General features: G+C 46.1%; 1 protein-coding gene across 5 annotated transcripts in view; it reads right to left on the minus strand.

The window, feature by feature from the left end:
- Positions 1–19766, minus strand: part of Jhy (junctional cadherin complex regulator) — a 59444-nt gene that overhangs the window by 15653 nt on the left and 24025 nt on the right. For all 5 annotated transcript variants that reach the window (XM_006981231.4, XM_076576060.1, XM_076576059.1 and 2 more), the window contains exons 4-5: positions 6710–6823; positions 994–1646 (exon numbers count right to left, since the gene is read on the minus strand). In XM_006981231.4, coding sequence (XP_006981293.3) covers positions 994–1646; positions 6710–6823 — 767 coding nt within the window. The remainder of the gene's footprint in view (positions 1–993; positions 1647–6709; positions 6824–19766) is intronic.

Genomic DNA, 19766 nt, shown 5'->3' on the forward strand with positions numbered 1-19766 from the left:
AAAGGGTGGAAATCAGCCCCCTAGAGCCAGAGAAAAGACAACAAAGGTGCTGTCGCTGTCACTGCAGGAAGTGGACGACTCAGACCCTTACTAAGTGTGTATCCCGGACCATCTGACAGCGCACCTGTCTCCCTACTGATTTATATGTAAAGTTGCCTCTCCATCCTGCCTGGAAAACAAGCTCATGGAAGGCACTCTGTGTCACACTGCACATACCTTCTGTGCACTTCAGCATCAAAGTCATCACATGTCAGGTGTCCAGAAAGCACGTTTTGTAAAGGAGCATCAGGGATGGTCTCTTGAAGTGACTTTAAAAACTAGCTTTTTCTTTCTTATAGAAGTAATGCATCTAAGCCGGGCGTTGGTGGCGCACGCCTTTAATCCCAGCACTCGGGAGGCAGAGCCAGGCGGATCTCTGTGAGTTCGAGGCCAGCCTGGGCTACCAAGTGAGCTCCAGGAAAGGCGCAAAGCTACACAGAGAAACCCTGTCTCGAAAAACCAAAAAAAAAAAAAAAAAAAAAAAAAAAAAGAAGTAATGCATCTACATGTAGGGAACTTGAACAATTCTAACGCTAAAGAAAGAATGAAAAATAACCTTGATTTCTCTTGCCAGAGATAGTTACTCTATCTTTTAAATTTAAGTTTTATTTATTTTTTTAAATTTATTTTACGATGGGTCTTACTATGTAGCTTTTACTGGCCTGGAACCTGCTATGTAGACCAAACTGGACTTGAACTCATAGAGATCTGTCTACCTCTGCCTCCTGAGTCATGAGCCACCACACCCAGCCCTTTTTATGTGTCTGGATGTTTTGCTTACATGCATGTCTAGAAGCTAATATATATATATATATATATATATATATATATATATATATATATCATATATATACATATATACACACCAACATTATACATGCACACACACAAAACCACATGTACATTCACATTAAGAAAAATAATTTTTTTGAAATTAAAAGAGAGAGTTCTCACCATAGCATCTCTATGTTCTTGTATTTTGTCTCTGCCTGCGGTTGTTTGGATGGCTTCTTGATCTTCGTTGACCTGTGTGTGTTCATGTCATAACCAGACGGAGGGCCTTTCTGGCTCAGGGACGTGTGTCTGTGAGAAAGTTCATTGACGTCTTGCAGATCCATATCAGAAAGCATGTAGATGGGCTGCTGCTTAGACAAAGAGCTTTTTTCTTCTTCTTCATGTCTGTGCCCTCTTTTTTTATTAGTGTTCAGCCCCAAGACAGAGTTTTTATACAATACTCTGTCGAAAGCCTGCTTGGGTGGAACGAACATGTCGGAGGTGACTTTGGGATTGTGGGTGAGTGTTCTGGAGTCCTGTAAGTCGGTGTTAGAAGAGTTCATATATGTGGTCATCCCGTGCTTTGCTGAGGCATCCGTAGGCTGCCTTTGGTTTTGTGCTTGTTGGACAGGGTAATTCTGGCTTTTTTGACTGAAAAGGAGCTCTTTGGTCCCAAGAGATTTCAGGCTATTCTGGTGTTTCTTCTGTTTCCGAACCCTGGCCTTGCCTGTTCTTCTGGAAGGTTGTGGCCCATTGGCTGCATTGGAAGAGTGACCTCTTGGGACATTGCCTGATTTTCTGTCTTCATATTGAGACAAATGTTCTTGGTAATTCTAAAAAAGATATTATAGTTAAGGCAAAATTAAAAGATGAGTACTCTTCATAAATTTTCAACTAATCCTTTTTTTTGTTTTAATGGGAGTTGAAACTTCTAGGAAAGTGGGCCTGGGCTGAAAAGGAGAGAGTACAGATTTCCTAATGGCAGGCGATTAGGTGGCGAGCGGCCGAGGAAATGTTAGATTGTGAGCCCAGAAGGAGCTTGAAAGCTTCAAACAGCCTCTGTGTTAGGTCTCTGACTGGCAAGCCATGTGGGAAGGTGTCACAAAATTGGGAATGGGAGAAAGAAAAGCGTTACCTCCAAAGAGATGCACAGAGGAAGAGTAGACATCTACGCCAACAGGTGCAGGCCTATGTTAACTCAGTATTTAGAAAACCCCATGCAGAGGACACCAGAGGTCTGCCTGTGCCAAGCAAGTCCAAGTTCAACGTGAGGAACAGTTCAGACCATCAGCTCAGTGTACTCGCACAGGTCAGCGGCTGGAAATGACCTCCTTGCCAGATGAAACAAATTAGATCTTATTCGGAGGATTATGAGCGAGCCCGAGCAGTGATCGGGCGTCCGTGAAACCACAAGGGTTGTTTTGCTTTCTGTTGCTTAATATAGCCTGCACTTAGGCAATCAAACATCTGGGGACAGGGATTTCAATCTCAGAATCATCTCCATGCTTTTCTAAGTCCAGTAACAACAAAATGTACTCCCAGGACAATAGATACACTGTGTAACTATATTGTGCTGTGCAGCCATTTAAGAGTATTTCCCGAGGAATGGAGCACTCATTACTTTGTGGAAAATGAGCAGGGTTAAGAGGCTTTTGGAAAGAATGATTAACTGCTTATTGAAACAGTAAGATGACCATGTGCATCGATGTGTTATATAACTGCAACGTCTTTGTCCCTTTCAGGACACACATGTCAAAAAGAACCCTTCGTGACCCATATCTATGCAATGTTAATTGAAAAATGCAACCATTAGGCAGCCCACTGGAGGCCGGTGAAAACAGCCGAAGAGGGCAGAGCATGCCTTTTCTTGTTCAGATTTGTCTTAGTTGGTTGGGAAGGAAGATTGAATCATGATGATATGGTTTTATGTTTTATTTCACTTCCCTGATACAACCTGGAAGGCTGACAATAGGAGCCTCTGCATGTTCCCAAATAATAAACATGGTCCCCGTTTTGAATAAAACCACACTAGGATGTTAAATTTACAAGGTTATTAAGTGTTCAACAGTAATATACAGCCTCGCTTGTAATAGCAGATTGATTAAATAAAGAATGACTTCTATTTGAAATGTAGCATGTTTTCTTGGGAATTTGAGCCATTTGAGGATGGACCAGGCTCTCATTGGCTCTTATAAATTTTCAGTCTTCACCAGCAGTTCTCTCCGACCTTGAAAATCTGACAAAAATCACAAACAAGCAAACGCCTTTCCTTATGCATCCAGGTCAGAAAAATGTTCCCTTCCACGTGGTCTTGCATGGGCAAAGCATGAGCAAAGAGACTCAATACATGGCCCCAGGTCCATTCTTCTCTCTAGCGGTCCCCCAAATTTGTTCAAACCTTTCATTACATGTATTAATTTGTGTGCACGTGCACACATAGTCATGTGGCCACACACATGCCATAGTGCATTTGTGCATCCAAGGACAACATGCAGGGGTCAGCTCTCACCTTCCACCGTGTGGGTCCTGGGGATAGAACTCATATTGTTAGGCTTGGTGGCAAACACCTTCGCTTGCTGAGCCAGCCATCTTGCTGGCCCGGCAGTTGCTATTTTATAAACTTACAGGTGTGTTTCTGAAATGTAATGGCTCTTTTCATGCTGTCATTGTGTTAGTTAAGGTCAAACAAGCTTCTCTTTGCCCTGATCTATAAACCCTAACTTATACCGACCAATCATAGCTTTCTTTTCAACATTTGCTCAGTCTTTCACTCTCTGGGGGAATAAAGGACTAACTAGAGACTTTTTGCTGTCACCTGACTTATATTTCCCCAGTTTCCTCTCTTTATTCCCTTCAAAAGGGAAAAGAACAACTCCAGGAGAAATTCCTTTTCTGGGGGCCTACGTCTGAAGTTCCGGTTACCACTTAATTCCAGCCATGTTGTTACCTTTGCTGCTGCTGATTCAGATCACAACAGCCCTCATCATGGGGTGCTTTGTCAACAAAGGCCAACGACTCATCATTTCACCAAACTTGAATTGTCTCAAGAGTTAAATCCTCCATTCACATAGACATAAGTGCCCGGAGATGGCATCTCAGTCCTCAGAAAGGAAGACGTTTATGGGCTTGATATGATTCTTCTCACCGCCCAAGTAGCCTACTCGAGATCTGCTGCTGGCTGGAGATTTATTACCCTACAATTGAGGCATCAGGTGTCACTCTTCAGGTGGTGAGACCCTGAAGTTCCCTGAAGTTAATATACAAAGCCATTCTCTCCATCAGAGGCTGTTTAATCTCCATCAGAGCGGAAATCCGCGATTTCATTCTGTTCTCACTAGGATTCTTTTGTTACCCACGCAGGCAATTGGAATACCCTCCATGCACTCAGACTAACGGCTTAATGGCAGTAGGTTTTCATGTCACATGTGGAGTGTCAGTGCTGGGAAATCTCAGTGCCCGAAGGTGAGATGGGAGTGTTATAGTGAGAGCCATCCTTAGTCACCAGTGTCCACCTACACTGTGCCAATCATTCGAGCTCTGTGAGAGGCGCTGTCTGGCTGCTTCTGGCTTGTGGCTCGTGTGTCATAAGCAAAAAGCAGGATGCACACTCTTACTCCAACCAGCTGCTCATCTCCTCTAACATAGAGGCCACTGTTGCTTTTAGCTGTCCCGATTGGGCCCTGGGGTCCTGGGAGTTGTACCTAGGTTCCAAGATCACCACTGACCCAAAGAACTTTCCACTGTACTATTCTGTTTATCTTCTGTGTTTGTTAAAAATAAAACGTGTTCCAAATAGCCATTTCATGCACCCGGAATATGTCCTGGTCCCACTGCCAGGGGCTCCCTGAAAAGATCTAGCCACATAACTGTTGCTCACATTCAGAGGGCCTAGCTTGGTCCCATGCATGTTCCCCAGCTGACAGGCCAGAGTCCATGAGCTCCCATCAGCTGAGGTCAGCTGTCTCTGTGGTTTCCCCCATCATGATCTTGACCTCACTTGCTCCTGTGACGCCTCCTCCCTCTCTTCAACTGAAGTCTAGGATTTCAGCATGAGATGACTTTTTGGAATACATTCCCTAGGGTGGGTACCTTGTTCAGCCTTGACACGGGGAGGAGGGGCCTGACCCGGCCTCCACTTAGTATGCTAGACTTGGTTGACACCCCAAGGGAGGCCTCACCCTCCCTGAGGAGAGGAGGGGGTGGGATGGGGGGAGGTGGGAGGTGTGGGAGAAGGGGAGAGAGGGGGAACTGGGATTGGTATGGAAAGTGAAAAGAAAACTTTTTTAAAAAATCAATTCAATATAAAAATAAATAAAATGTGAGCTTAGGTTTCACATTTTTTCTAATATTATTAAGAAACATCTGGCATGAATTATTAACCAAGTCCCTCGTTGTCAGCAAGGAAGGAGTCAGGTCAGACAAACAGAAGCAATACAGATCTGCTGCTGGTGTTGACCGGACCAAATGCGTAGCTCCTTAGAAAGGTGGGCAAAGGGGCTGACCACAGGGGCTTGACCATGATTAGTGATGCCACGTGGCTTCTCACGCTGTCACCATTGGCGGTTTTGTTTTGGATCTGGGAAGACCTCATTTCACCCTAGGACACCTGGAAGGGTCTTGTGGCCAGGGACTGACTTCCACACACTGTTCTGCATGGCAACTGATGCCTTCAGTTTGGGCACACCAATGAAGTGGGACTTAAGATACCCGTGAAGACCCATGGGAGAGCACAGAATGCTGCAGGACAATACGGTCTGAGGAAAGGTCCACAGAGAAGGTTGATGCAGGAAGTAAAGATTTTAAGTAGGCCCAAGAATCTGACACAAACTTCACGATGACACCGAGACTCCCAGGTCGGGTCCTGGATCCTGTCCTCCACACCCCACTGCCAGGGACACTTCGGTCCCCACCTTTTCTGTTTTTTGATGTGGCCTCCCTGATATGGGCTTCCAGGAAGCTCTAGGTGAGTGGCTATTTATTAATTTACTTATTTTAAATTCTGTCAGCAGCCAAGAGACCTGGTGAGGACAAGGGAGAGTTTAGGATGGCTGTCTTTCCTAACTTCTCTGATGCTTGGATGGACTTCAATGTTTTAACTTTATAGTTGCTTCATGTGTGACTTTAACTGGCGTTTTCAAAAGGCTTGCCTCTCCCTCCCCCCACCCTTGAAACAAGGTCTCACTCTGTGGTACTTGCCGTGTACACCAGGTTGACCTTGGACAACAGCAGAGATCTGCCTGCCTCTGCCTCTGAGTGCCGGAACGCTGGAATTAAGGGCATGACACCATGCTCTTTTCTTAAACAGGGGTGGAACCTGATCCAAGAATGGCTCCATATAATTCCATGGACAGACTCAGGAAGAGATGGAATCCTAATTACTTTCCTATTTCTTCTAGAAATAGTGCGACAATTACCCCTGCCTCCAAATCACTTATGAGTGTCCACAGACAAGAAGGATGCCATCCTACTAAGTTACCAGTTGGTAAGCTTGAACATTCTGGAAACGAGGCTCGGTGAGGCTCTGAGGGATTCCATCAGCTTTAGGGACGGCGTCACCTGAGTCTACTGGGTAGCTACTGGCTCCCAGAGGGAACATACCGTTTCTGCCCTGCACATCCCTCATCCCTTCCTTTGGTGAGAGATTTTTTCTCTGTATGCTTGGAGCGTGACATGAAGGTGTTCTGGGACAGGGGACCTTTTAAGAAACAGGCAGGGTTGCTGGCAGAGCAAGCATGCAAGCTACGGCACTCCTTGGCAGAAGGCGGTCTTCAGCATAGCCTGGTAGGTAAGTATTCTAGGCATAAAACAGACCCAAGTAACAGGAACCAGGGACAAACATGACTTATATCTAGCAGCATCACTTGAAGCACACTCCACACACAATCCAGCAGACGACCTTGAGTTGTTCCGCTCTCTGATGCCATTTGTCCTCAGGATCCATGGAAGCGTTTTCCACCTCCTTGTCATTCTGGACAGCCATCTTGCCAGCGTCTCTGATGGGGTAGGAGATCTAAGGGTATAAAGCACAGAGCACAGTAAGTGACACATACTGCCTCCTAAGTGGGTTCATTTCGGTCCTACAGCCGTGGGGGTTCGAGTCTGCCTACTCTCGAGAGCGGTCCTGCCAAGACAGGATGCATGTTTGGTTTATTTCAAGGGTCCATTGTTTCAGTTCTCAGGCACTTCTGTCAGTCAGTCTTTCATCAGTGTGATAAAAAAAAAAAAATACAAGACAAACCATGTCAAGGAGGAAGCATTTATTTCCATGCATGGTTACCGAAGGTTCCGCCCACGGTACTTAGCCTGTTGTTTTGGGGTCTGGGGTGAGATAGAATATCATGGTGGGGGGTATAGGATGCCACAGCTGGTTTACCTCACAGGAGCCCAGAAGCCGGAGACACGGAGGAAGGGGCTGGTATCTTAGTATACTCTGCGAGGGCACAACCATATGATCCACTCGCTTCAACTAGTCCCTGGCTCCTAAGATTTCTGCTATCTCCTGATGGCACCATCAGGTGGGGACCAAGCCTGCAACACCGAGATTTTTTGGGAAAATCCGAGGTAAAAATCCTTAGAGGGACCTGGATTGCTCTCAAGGAAGATGGAAAGAAAGCGTTCTCTCATGCAGGGATGAAGAGGGAATGGGTGCTTTGAGGCCCCAGTAATCCTGGTGTAAGCGGTCCATGCCTGGTCCGGAGACTCACCTTTAGGGCAGTTATTCCAACAGGATACTGAAAGTACCAGTTGATCCCATCAACGGAAATGTGATGATACCATACCCTTTACTTACAATGAGGAATTTGTCCTGATAAACCCATCATAAATTAAAAAAAATGCATTTAATTCACTGTGCTGACTAGCTTTATTTTTCAACTCTATACAAGCTAGGTTCTTTTGGAAAGAGGGAACCTCAATTGAGAAAATGCCCCCACCAGATTGGCCTGTGGGGCATTTTCTTGATTGATTGATTGATGATTGATGTGGGAGGGCCACTACTGGGCCGATGGTCCTGGGTTGTATAAGAAAGCAAATTGAGCAAGCCAGTAATAAGCAGGATTATATTGTGGCCTCTGCTTCAGTTCCTGCCTCCAGGTTCCTGCTTTGAATTCCTGCCCTGACTTTCCTCAGTGATGGAGTGTGACCTCAGAGTTGTAAGATGAATTAAACTCTTTCCTCCCCACGTTGCTTTTGGCCATGGTACTTTACCATAGCAACCTAAACCCTAACTAGGACATATACCTAACCATCTGAACCCCACAGCTTAGCCTAGCCTACCTTAAACATGCCCACACAGTTGAGCAAAATCGTCTGACGAGGCCCCTTTTAACAGGCAGGTGCAGTGGTGCACACCGGTCATTCCCTGCCTGGGAAGCTGAGGCAGGAGGATGAGGAGATGGTGGGAGGTGGCGGATACTTTAGGAGGTGAGTCCTAGTTGGAGAACACAAACTACTGGGGGTGTGCTTCCTGATTACCCAACGTAGACAGCATTTTCCTCCATATGCGGCGGCCATAACAGTCTGCCTCACCATCAGCCCAGGATCAGTGGAAACCAATGAACTACAGAATGAACCTCTGCAACCGTGCCCAAATAGATCTTCCTTTCCCATCTGTTTTCTCATGTATTTGGATCACAGCTATGCAAAAATAACAAGCCTCCCCTGATTATTTGTTTCCTATCGAGAAACATGTCTCTGGGCTATACAGAAATCTACCATCTCATTGTAGAGAGAGAACCTGGAAACAAGCCATTTCAAGCTCCAGGACATCCATGCCGACTCTAATAGACACTCATCCAGTCTGCCTGCAACTCCTGACCGGCCGTTTCTGCTAGTCACTCTCTAAACGTCCTCCACAGGTTAAAGAGGAGGAAAAAAGGACCTGTTTCATGCATGATGAGCAGAGTGTCCATCACCCAGTAGCCTCCATGTCAGAAATCTCTTACAGGAACAGAAAGAAACAGTTTTCTCACACTGTCTATCCCTCTGCTGTTTGGAGTAATACAGATTAAGTGACCCCCCTCCCCGTTTCAGACGGCACATCCATACTGGTACCAACCGACTTGGAAGTCCCTCCTGTACGTTCTTTTTAACGTTTCTGTCTCAGGGTTCCTCACCACTCTGACTCTGACTCGTGGCTCTGGTTGTGCTCCGGTGGCTGCCGTCTGCCCCCCCACCTATAAAATGTCGAGTCTCTCCCCTTCTGAGTGGATGCAACCTGTTTTTTAATGTAACTTGAGGGTGTTGCACTTGTCTTGTTAAATTGCCTGTGGTGGGTTGTGGAGTGCGGGGTGGTCACATGCAAGAATAAAGGATCACAGGGAACCGGTCTGACAGGCTGGAGTTCAAATTCTCCCTCTGCGGCTCATGTTTACCAGTGGGGTCTAGTGTTCAGTACTAAGAAGGAAATGTATTTGTTGACTATTATGTGCTAAGGAAATATTTGATAATGATGACAATCTCAATCTTTTCCACTCAGTATGTCATCTGTAGCTCAAGAAGGAACAGCGTTTCTTTTAGCTTGAGTATAACCTCATCTGTCCCTAGTAAGTTCATGAAAATTCTCTCTCTCTCTCTCTCTCTCTCTCTCTCTCTCTCTCTCTCTCTCTCTCTCTCTCTCTCTCTCTCCAGGAAAGGAATGTAGGCAATATGGAAGCTCAAATAATTGAAAGTTGATCAGGGACTGGCAAGATGGCTTAGAAGGGATTTTTTTTTTCAAGACAGGGTTTCTTTGTGTAGTTCTGATGCTTGTCCTGGATCTCGCTCTGTAGACCAGGCTGGCCTCGAACTTACAGAGATCCGTCTGGCTTTGCCTCCCGAGTGCTGGGATTTAAGGCGTGCACCACCACTGCACAGTGGGAAAGTACGTTCTATGCACACCTGTCGTCTAAAGTTTAGAATGCTCAATGAGGGCCAAGAGCCACTTCCCAAATTTACATCAGGGCTCCCCTCACACAACTGCTCCCAGAAGCACCCTGAATTACAAAATACGAGGTTTCACAACCATCACTGGCATCATTTCAGAAGTTGTGTTGTTCGTTCATTCATTCATTCATTCATTCATTCATTGAGACAGAGTCTTGCCATGTCGTAGTCCAGGCTGGCTTTCATCCTGCTGCCTCAGCCTCCCGAGCACTGGGATTCTGGGCATGCGTGTCCATGCCTGGCTACTGTATGTCTCTTATTACTATGATGTTAAACAGAAACACAACTTGTTTAAAGGAAAATCCAACTCTGTTCTGAATGAGAAACACAGTTCAAGAGAGGGAAAAAATTCTAACTAGGCTGACCGAGCAGGCAAGGATACTCTCTTAATCTCAAAGGGGCCGAAAATGTCTCCTGGAGGGAAGAGGAGAGATGGCCAGCGGGATGCAGATTCTCCAGCTTTTGCAAATGCAAGGAGAACTATAGGGTGTGCATTAGATAATGGGGTTTATCATCCGTGACATTAATTTTCCGTCGACAGCCATGCTTACATAGCTCTGTCAAAAACTTTACATGTTACTGATAGAGCCTCGGTGGCTTCCTCTGCCGGGAGCGGGGGACACACACTGTTTCTGTGCACACTGTTTTGGTGGAGCTTGGCTGCATCACCCCAGTGAGCTTGCCGGGCAGGTAAAACATACTTCTACATTAGCTCTTTGAAAGTGGAGCGGACACAACCTCTGCCAGCCATTTCTCCTTTTTCTTTCTTTTTTTTTTTTTGTGAACCATTCTATTAATACCAATCAAATCGAGAAAATGATCAAATGAAATTGCATTTTGAGCATCGTAAGCTGTGTAATGTCTATTCTGTTAAATTGGGGCCTATAATTGCTTCTGTACTGAAAAGATACAACAAAGACAGCAATCATGGCATGTCATTATCCCAGACTAGAAAACCGGCCTTTGCAGGGAGGACTTCAAAGGCTTGTGGTTCTCAAATTGCATTTGGCTGCTATTGTTGGAGCGCAGGCAATCTTGATTAGGTGTTTACACTGAGGTAAGACGCAGAGCAGAGAGTCTGAGTGCCTGGGTCTAGAGCCATTAAAAAATTGTACATTATGTTCCTTGCTTTGAAGTGAGGGTTTGTAGGGAGGAAAGCAACTCAGATTGAGTACAGCTGAGCTAGACTATGCGCTGCTGTTCCTCTCTCAAAGAAACACTCCCGGTTCTTAGAGAATCAGGCGGTGCCAGTGCTGCAGAAAAGCAGAGCCCAGGCTTCACCCAGAGCCGTGTGACACAGCAGATCTACATAACGCACACGCTTCGTAAACACGCTCGCATTAGACTGTAATCACTGCGGGCTGTGCCCGTGTTTCCCCTTACATCCTGCCTTTTCTACTGTCTGGGTGTTATCTTCCACGGCGAGCTTCACCTGGCTGAGAAGGCTTTGTTATGCCCACGCCTAGTGGTAATGCACTGGCAACTAGCCACACGGCCAAATTAAATAAGCCGAAGTGTCAGATTAAATAAATATGTATTGTATGTATGTGTGTGTGTGTGTGTGTGTGTGTGCCCGCATGTATGTCTGCATGCACGCATGTGTGATGTGCATGCCATGGTGCATGTGTGGAGGTCCGAGAACAACTTGAGGACGACATGTAGGCCCTGGGTATCAAATCATGTTGACAGGCTTGGCTGGGCTGTGGGCAGCTTTGCCTGCTGAGCCATCTTGCCAGCCCTGGGTCAGATTTTTTTTTTTTTATGTCTCATCATGGTTCAGATACATCAGCTACTTACACTCCCACTTTGGTTCAATGACTGGGTGGGAGTGGCGAGGGTTTCTTTGATTTGGCTAATGAGTGCTAGGAAGCATTTATTCCTATTGTATTCCTGGCACATTTTGCCCTGGGCTGTCCCCACAGCCCGGGAAAACAGACTGATTCAGATTCTACTACTGGGAGGTGGCTTCGCTGACACTCAGCCTGGCTGCTTAAATTATCAAGGGGTTTTGTGTTTTCAGCTGTTAGAGACAACACACGAGAAATATTTGGACTCCGTTGCCAGCCTGTCTCCATTCCTATAGAACACCTGAGAACATGTATGCTCAATACGGACTTGATGCTGAGTCCTGTGGACACATATGTACACACACACACACACACACACACACACACACACACACACACACACACACACACACGTTCCTTTTCAGTAGAAGATAGATTCTGGAGCTGTTAAGATTCCCCAAGTGATCATTGCCTCCTACTTAAAAACATTTCCTTACTTTAATTTTTATGAGCAGGCAAGGCCTATACCTGGGGCTCCCAGCCACTTCTTCATCCTGGGATTCTTGCTGTGTTCCTAACACTGATGTTTACATGGACAATTGTCTCTGGGCCTGTGTAAAGGTCGTTCTCTGCTTAGAAACTACACTTCACGTCATTATCCATATTTATTTATTGAGGATTGAATCTATGGCCTTTTGCATGCTAGGAAAGCTAGATCCTTATCCTTAAAGTGTTTTTTTTCCCCCCTTTGGAGTTGTTGTTGTTGTTGTTGTTTTTGAGACAGGGTCTCATGAAGTTAACCAGTCTAGCTTTGGACTCACCACCCTCTTGTCTCAGCTTCTGGAGTAGCTGGGATTACAGGCCTGGTCCGTCCTATTTAGAGTCTTGGTGCAAATGTAACTTCCTCCATGAAGTCTTCCCTGATTCCCAAAGGAAGCAGCCGTAGACACACTTTGTATTTTCCCGTTCCTAACAAGCACCACCCTGTGGCTTGTGTTTCTTCCTGCTTTGTCTTAGTCAGGGTTGCCATTGCTGTGATGAACACCGTGGTGGCCAAAGGCATCCTGGGGAGGAAGGGGTTCATTTTGTTTACACTTCCAGGTAACACTCCATGCTTGAGGGAAGTCAGGGCAGGAACTCAAGCAGGGCAGGATCCCGGAGGCAGGAGCTGACACAGAGGCCATGATGGGCTGCTGCTTACTGGTTTGCTCCCCATGGCTTGCTCAGCCTGCTTTCTTATGGAACGCAGGACCATCGGTCCAGGGGCCATCCCACTCACAATGGGCTGGGCCCTCCCCCTCAATCATTAAGAAAATGCCCTACAGCTGGATCTTAAGGAGGCATTTTCTCAGTCAAGGTCCCCTTCTTTCAGATGACTCTAGCTTGTGTCCAGTTGACATAAAACTAGTCAGCACAGCCTTCTTTACTGAAGTTCCGAGATGGCAGAATGGAGGGCCTGTGTGCAGGGCTGCTGTGCTGTATGGAACAGAGCACTGTGTGATTGTACCTCCTCGTGGCTCTCAATGTGCCTGGCATACAGATGTTCAACAAATACAGCTAGATGATGAATTCAACCCATGCTGTTCCTGAGCTCTCCCATCCCTCAGAATGGATATGATCATCTCTCTGTTTACACGATTCCATAGCCATGGGTTCCGTCAGGGCCGGGGGCATGGCTCAGTTGTAGAGAACTCCCTCGCATGCATAAGGCCCCGAGTCAGTCCCCAGTACTGCGAAGAAAAAACCAAAACCAGACAACAAACCAAACCAAACCAGTACTGCACCAGTACTGAGCACCATCCCCATCCCCATCCCTCCCAGAATAATACGGCGCAACAGCTATCGGCATAACTGTGAGATGTCAGCAGAAGCTAAAGCCGTCTGAGAGCGCACCTGAGGATATGCATGGGGTTCACACAAACACCGCACCATTTAATAAAGGCTCTTGAACTCATCAGACTGCAGTGTCTGAGAAGGGTCCAGCATGGAGATCGATGGATGGGCAGTTAAGTCTACTTAATCAGCCAGGCATGTTTGTGGTTTCTATCAAATCCAGGCCCTGAGCTGCCAACACAATGGCGGTGGAAGCCAGGGCCTCATCTTCCATCCTGCTCTTGCTTACTGTGCCCAGGGCCACTGGCCCTTCAGCCCCTCAGCTTCTCATTGTTATCCCCTCTCCTAGGAATCATCTTCCCCAAATTTTTGCATGGTGTGTTTTCTCACGGCCTCCATATCCTCAGAGAGACACTGCTGTACGACCTGGTTTAAACCGCGATTTCCCCACAGCGGGACAGAGCTCTTGATATCTGCTCCACTCCATCTCTCCCTTATTCCTATGTAATATGCTTACTGTCCACCCTTCCTATACACACAATGAATCTCTACCTCTCTCCACTCCCTCCTTCCCTCTCTCCCTCTCCCCCTCCTTCCCTCTCTCCCTCTCCCCTCCCTCCCTCCCTCCCTCTCCCCCTCCCTCCCTTCCTCTCTCCCTCCCTCCCTCCCTTCCTCCTTTCTTTCCTCTTTTATCCTTTTCTCACCATAAGAGAACGGTGTAGAATTTTCTACCCATGGCCCCTCGATGGCAGCTCAGAAGTTTTAGACTTGGGGGCATTTCAGATTTGGGGCTCAGGATTAGTGATTCTCAGTCTGTGGACCAGTTTCTAGTAAGTTCTAGCTGTTTACCTGTCTCCTGCCCTCCCCACCCCCATTCCGTAAGATGTCAGGAGGCGGCACACAGACAGTGGCCTGACATAACTACAGATTCATGGTAGCCTGGGTCATTTACTACAAAAGACAAAAATGTCATTCACCTGGCTTCTGACTTTGATTCATATTGCTGCAATATACCCTGTGTAAGACAGCACAGAATTATCCAAAGTGGCGGGTACGTTTTTAAACGCTTAGAGGAGACTGATCCTTAAAAATGATTAATTGTGTTAAATTTCCAGTTTTCAAAAGGGCGTGTATGAGCTACGTGGGACGTTTTCTTCTGCATGGGTCCCTCTTCAGTCACATGGATTTAATCAAGTGTCACTCTGCCGTGCTGAGCAGTGCCCGTCAGAAGGGTGCCTCGGAAATGTCTCATATCGAAAAAACTATAAAGTTTAATTGGAATTCCGTAGTTGTAAGTAAGTGCTCTTGTGTTGGTACAGGACAAAATCAGAAAATCTATCAATCAATCCATGAACAGCCCTGGAGTCCCAGCTGGGTAGAAGAATAATTTCTGCAAGTGTGCTATGGAGCCAGATCTCAGAAGCAGCACTAGACTGGAACATTCTGTAAGAGAGGAGTCCATGTTTCCAACCAAATACAGTTATAAAAAGGTGATTGTGACTTAAAGATAAAACTAAATCTGACAGACAACTTGAAGTTCCTCTTAATTCAAGGCCGTGGAGAAGGAGAGCAAGTAGTAGCTGGATAGTGGTCTCATCTCTAGTAAACTAAATTCAAACCAGGCATTCAATAATAAATACATCATCACACAGGCCTATGTGACACTCAGAACTTCCACATAAAGAATGTCACTTGAACATGCCAACAATCCTGAATCTGCAGAAGAAAGCAAACCTTGGTACTTTTGAGACAGAGTCTCATGTAGCCCAGGCTGGACATGAGATCTCAGTGTAGCTGAGGACGGCCTTGAACTCTTGACTGCTTCTGTCTCCCACGTGCTGGAGTGACAAGTGTGCACCCCACGCTGGGTTTATCCAGCACTGGGGGACCAGAACCTGCGCTTCGTATATTCTAGTAAGCACTCAGCTAACTGAGCTACAGCCCCGTCCCAGAAAGCACACATTTGTAACCTCACTAAACCAGGAAAACAAGGCTCAGCATGCTTTTGTGATTCCCCAAAGGCAACAAATGGCTGTAGAAGTAGATGGGCTTAGGCCAGCAGGGTGGCCCAGTGGGTTACAGGGGCTTGCTGCCAAACCGTGGTGATCTGAGTTCTATTCCCAGAACCCACAGGTAGGAGAGAATTGACTCCTGAAAGTTGCCCTTTGACCTCCGCACTGTATGCTCCATCACGTGCATGCATGCACCTATATACACACACAAAACCACACAAAATGAAAAAATAAACGTGGCAAAAATAAAAGGGCCCCAAGTCACACCTTTTGGCTTCAAATTACATTAACTCGATAGGCACCTAATTCTCTCCTTTCCTCCCCACCTTTCTCCCCAATTTCGGACAAAAAGAAAGTATTTTAAAATTACATTTCTTCACATGGTGGCAGTGCACGCCCTTAATCCCAGCACTTGGGAGGCAGAGGCAGGCAGATATGTGAGTTCGAGACCAGCCTAGTCTACAAAGTGAGTTCCAGGACAGCCAGGATTGTTAACACAGAGAAACCCTGTCAAACAAACAAACAAAACAAAACAAAACAAAATTACATTTCTTCAGTAAATATTTAGTTATTGCTTTCTGTGTGCCAGGGACCAAGAGACCAAGGGACAGGAGGGGTCAGGTCAGCCAGGGCTTTTCATACCCCTAGAGTCTGAATTTTATCTTCAAGATTATAGTGGCCAGCAGCGGTGATGCGCACCTTAAATCCCAGCAAGGGGAGGCAGAGGCAGGTGGATCTCTGAGTTGGAGGCCATCCTGGTCTATACAGTGAAATCCCAAACAAAAACAAACCAACAAAAAGATAATAGGGAAATAATCAGAATTGTAGCCAAGCAGACTTCTAGAGAGGTCAGCTTTGAGGAGGGGGAAATGTTGAAAGGATTATAACACAAAATTATAATTTAAAATCAAAGCATTAAATATGGTGTACATGATCCAAAGTTATTCATAAGTTCCTTATCTTAACCCAAAGCTCAGGCATTCAAAGCAGTTATTAAAGGAAGTGCCAGTTCGGTGGGCATAAGATCGAAAGGTTCACAGGCTAGCCAGATGGCTCAGGGGGAAAGGCGCTTGTGGCCAAGCCCGACAACCTGGGTTCTTGTCCTGAGACCCACACGGTAGGAGAGAATCAAGTCCCACAGGCTGTTCTCTGACCTCCACGTGACGCGGTGACATGACCATGTCTAGTAAACAAACAAATAAATGCAATAAAAATGAAGAGTTCTGTAATCCACGGTGGAGTCTGATTGGCTGGCGATATTCAGGAGAGAATCAACTAAGGGTGACACACTTGCCCTGAGTATGGGTGTCTTGATCCCACAGGCTGGTTGTCTGGATAGAATGAATGGAGGCCATACCCCCTTCCTGGGCAGCAGGAAGTGAGCTTCTGCCACACCCTGCCCACCACGATGGACAGAAACCTCGGTTTCCTATGAACCTTTCTTCCCCCAGCTGAGTTTCTCTCAGGCATTTTGTCACGCCACCACCAACAGCAAAACTTCTGACTCCGAAGATCCCTTTGTAGATGGCGTTTGAGGAGCAACACCATAGACGACGATGTCATGTCATGTCATACTCAGGCACACCGGGCATGCCCTGCTGTGTCTTTATGCGAGTCTATCTCCTTACTTCTGGCCACTGTCGCTTGGGATGGGGGAAGACCATTTACAAGGGCCTATTCCCTAAGTGGTTTCCTTTCTTTTTGTATGGCGAAAGAAATGTGCACGTGCATGCACGTAGCCACATTTGTGCACATGTGCGTGCATGTCTGAATGTAGAGAGAATAACCTTGGGTGTGTCTTTTCTCAGGCATTATCCACTTTTTTTTTAAGACAGGGTCTCTCAATGACTTGGGGGTCACCAATTAGGCTAAGCTGGCTGACCAATGAGCCAAAGGACCTATCTCCCCCTTTCCAGCACACACTATCATGACCAGTACACCCCCCCCCACACACACACAGGGGTTCTGTGGATCAAACTCGGCTCCTTGTGCTTGCTGTCTGAACCATCTCCCCAGCTCTAATAGCTCCCCGTTATTGCTGGTTTGTCGTATATCAAGAGCTTTGTATAAAGCGTTCAAATAGTATTCCAACCCGGAACTTGACCCCATGTGTAAACAAGATAAGGTTTCCAGGACCCACTTGTTCAAACACCTGGCAAGCACTGTGCTTAGATTCAGGATTCTCTGACTTTCTAACCAGTATTTAATTTCTCTTTCTTCCTCTAGATCATCTTTTTCCTCATGTGAGGATCCTACTACCAAGGCAGGACTAGTCAACACTCTTTCCGGATTTCCCTTCTGTTTGTCTTTCATCCCTTCGGGGCTCAGCTCGAATGATGCCTCTACAGTAAATACAGCTTGTTTGGTTTTCTGGGAGATGTAACCCGGGTTTTGTCTGCCACACGGATGGAAAGCAGGCTCCTGGACAGGCGGGGGCTCTCCATGCCTTATTTTCTGCTGCTTCGCTCGTACAGAGAGAGATCCTAGGGCACAGCTGATGCTCAGTAAACACTCGCTGACTGCTTGGCCCGAGGTTGGTCCCCAGATCTGGGCAGTGGCTTCTGTTGACGGCTTTACATGGTTCTGATGACTGCAGACAATTGAATAACCCTTCTGTATTTACAATTGTAAAATACCTGTAATTTCTTTTCAAGATATTAATAGGAAAGGGCCAAATCACACTGATAAGGCACTTACAGCTCTTCTGAACTCAGGCTAGACCTCATCTTCATCTTCAAAGTCTGTTGAAATCAAGATAGAAGGGCAGTTCATTTCAGAACACCATTTCCTTTAATGGTAGGTCATAAATTTGACTCAGATGCTAATGAGCTGAATAAGAGCCAGTGGTCACCAGCAGAGCATGGCCAGATGGTGATGCTCAGGTGCCCTCTAGTGTGTGCTGCTTTTCCTGTCAGTTCCTGGCATCACACGTCTTGTGCTTGAGTCCTTGTTGAAAGGGTGTGCACATGCCTTTAATCCCAACACTCATCTGGGGATCTCTGAGTTCGAGGCCAGTCTGGTCTATAGGTAGAGTTCCAGAACAGCCAGGGCTGCATAACAGAGAAACCCTGTCTCAAAAAACCAAAAAGAAAGGAAGGAAGGAAAGAGTGTGGTAATGTGTAATCAACAATTCTATGGGAAAACTGAAGTTAAAAAAAAGGAAGGAAGAAGGAAGGAAGGAAGGAAAGAAAGAAAGAAAGAGAGAGGGAGAAAGAAAAAGAGAAAAAGAGAAAAAGAGTAAAAGAGAAAAGAAAGCAACTTAGGTGACTGTATGCAGCTACAAGGAGAGAACTTAATCAGGGTAATTACGAAGTTGATATTGTAAATGACCCTTACCCCACAACCTCTTTTCTGGGATAGGATCATATACATCCCAGGTTGGCATCCAGTTGCTATGTAGCTAACAATGACCTTGAACTTCCGATACTCCCGCCTCCACCTTCCATGTGCTACGATGATGAGCGTGTGTGACCATGCCTGGTCAACATAGTGCCAGGGTTTTGTGCATGCTAGGCAAGCACTTTATCAACCAATCCACTGCCCTAGCCTACCCTGATCCATATTTGTTGCTATTTTTCCCATATAGTTTTTTAAACGTTGGAACAATTACGTTATATTAAGTATGGTTCAAAAACAATAGACACAGCCAGGTGTGGTGGCCAGTGACTTTAACTCTAGTCCTCCAGAGGCCGAGACAGGCAGATCTGTATGAGTTCCAGGCCAGCTAGGGCTATGGTGAGAGACCCTGTCTCAAAACAGACAGCAAGAGAAAGAGAAAGAAAGAAAAGCCCACAGGCACAAGAGGGCACAAGGTAGACATCTATGCCCATGCCCCACTCTTTCCTAGGAATCACTGATGCAGACTTCCACAGTGTCTCACTATATAGCCTTGTCTAGACCTAAAACTTAGTCTTCCTGCCTCAACGTTCCCATGTGCAAAGAGTACAGGTGTGTGCAACACACCAACTTGATATGTATTTTTATTCCTCTTTTTTTTTTTTTACTATCTCTGCATGTTTCACTCCTTGAATTTCTCTTACTGATAAATCCTCTTAAACTGACCAAAGCATTTCAGAGTGAGTCTTTGTTTCTTAAACCGTCACAGTGTGCCCTACCGTGCAGATCTACCATAACTTCCTTAACTCTCCCCTCCAAAATGATGGCTGTTTGGGTGCCTTCTGATCTTTTGATATCACAAACAAGGCTGAAATGAATCATCGCGCGCGCAGTTGCTTTTTCAAGACTGCGCACATCTATCTAGGACAAATTCCCAGGAGTGGAATATGTGGGGCCAAATAAAAATACTAATTACAAAATTATATGCAGCACTTACTGTGACTCAGGCTGTAATCTAAGCCTGCTCTGTACACCATTTGATAGTCTTAACAACCCTATGAGG

The sequence above is a fragment of the Peromyscus maniculatus genome, chromosome 7, assembly GCF_049852395.1.
Source record: "Peromyscus maniculatus bairdii isolate BWxNUB_F1_BW_parent chromosome 7, HU_Pman_BW_mat_3.1, whole genome shotgun sequence".
NCBI lineage: Eukaryota > Metazoa > Chordata > Mammalia > Rodentia > Cricetidae > Peromyscus > Peromyscus maniculatus.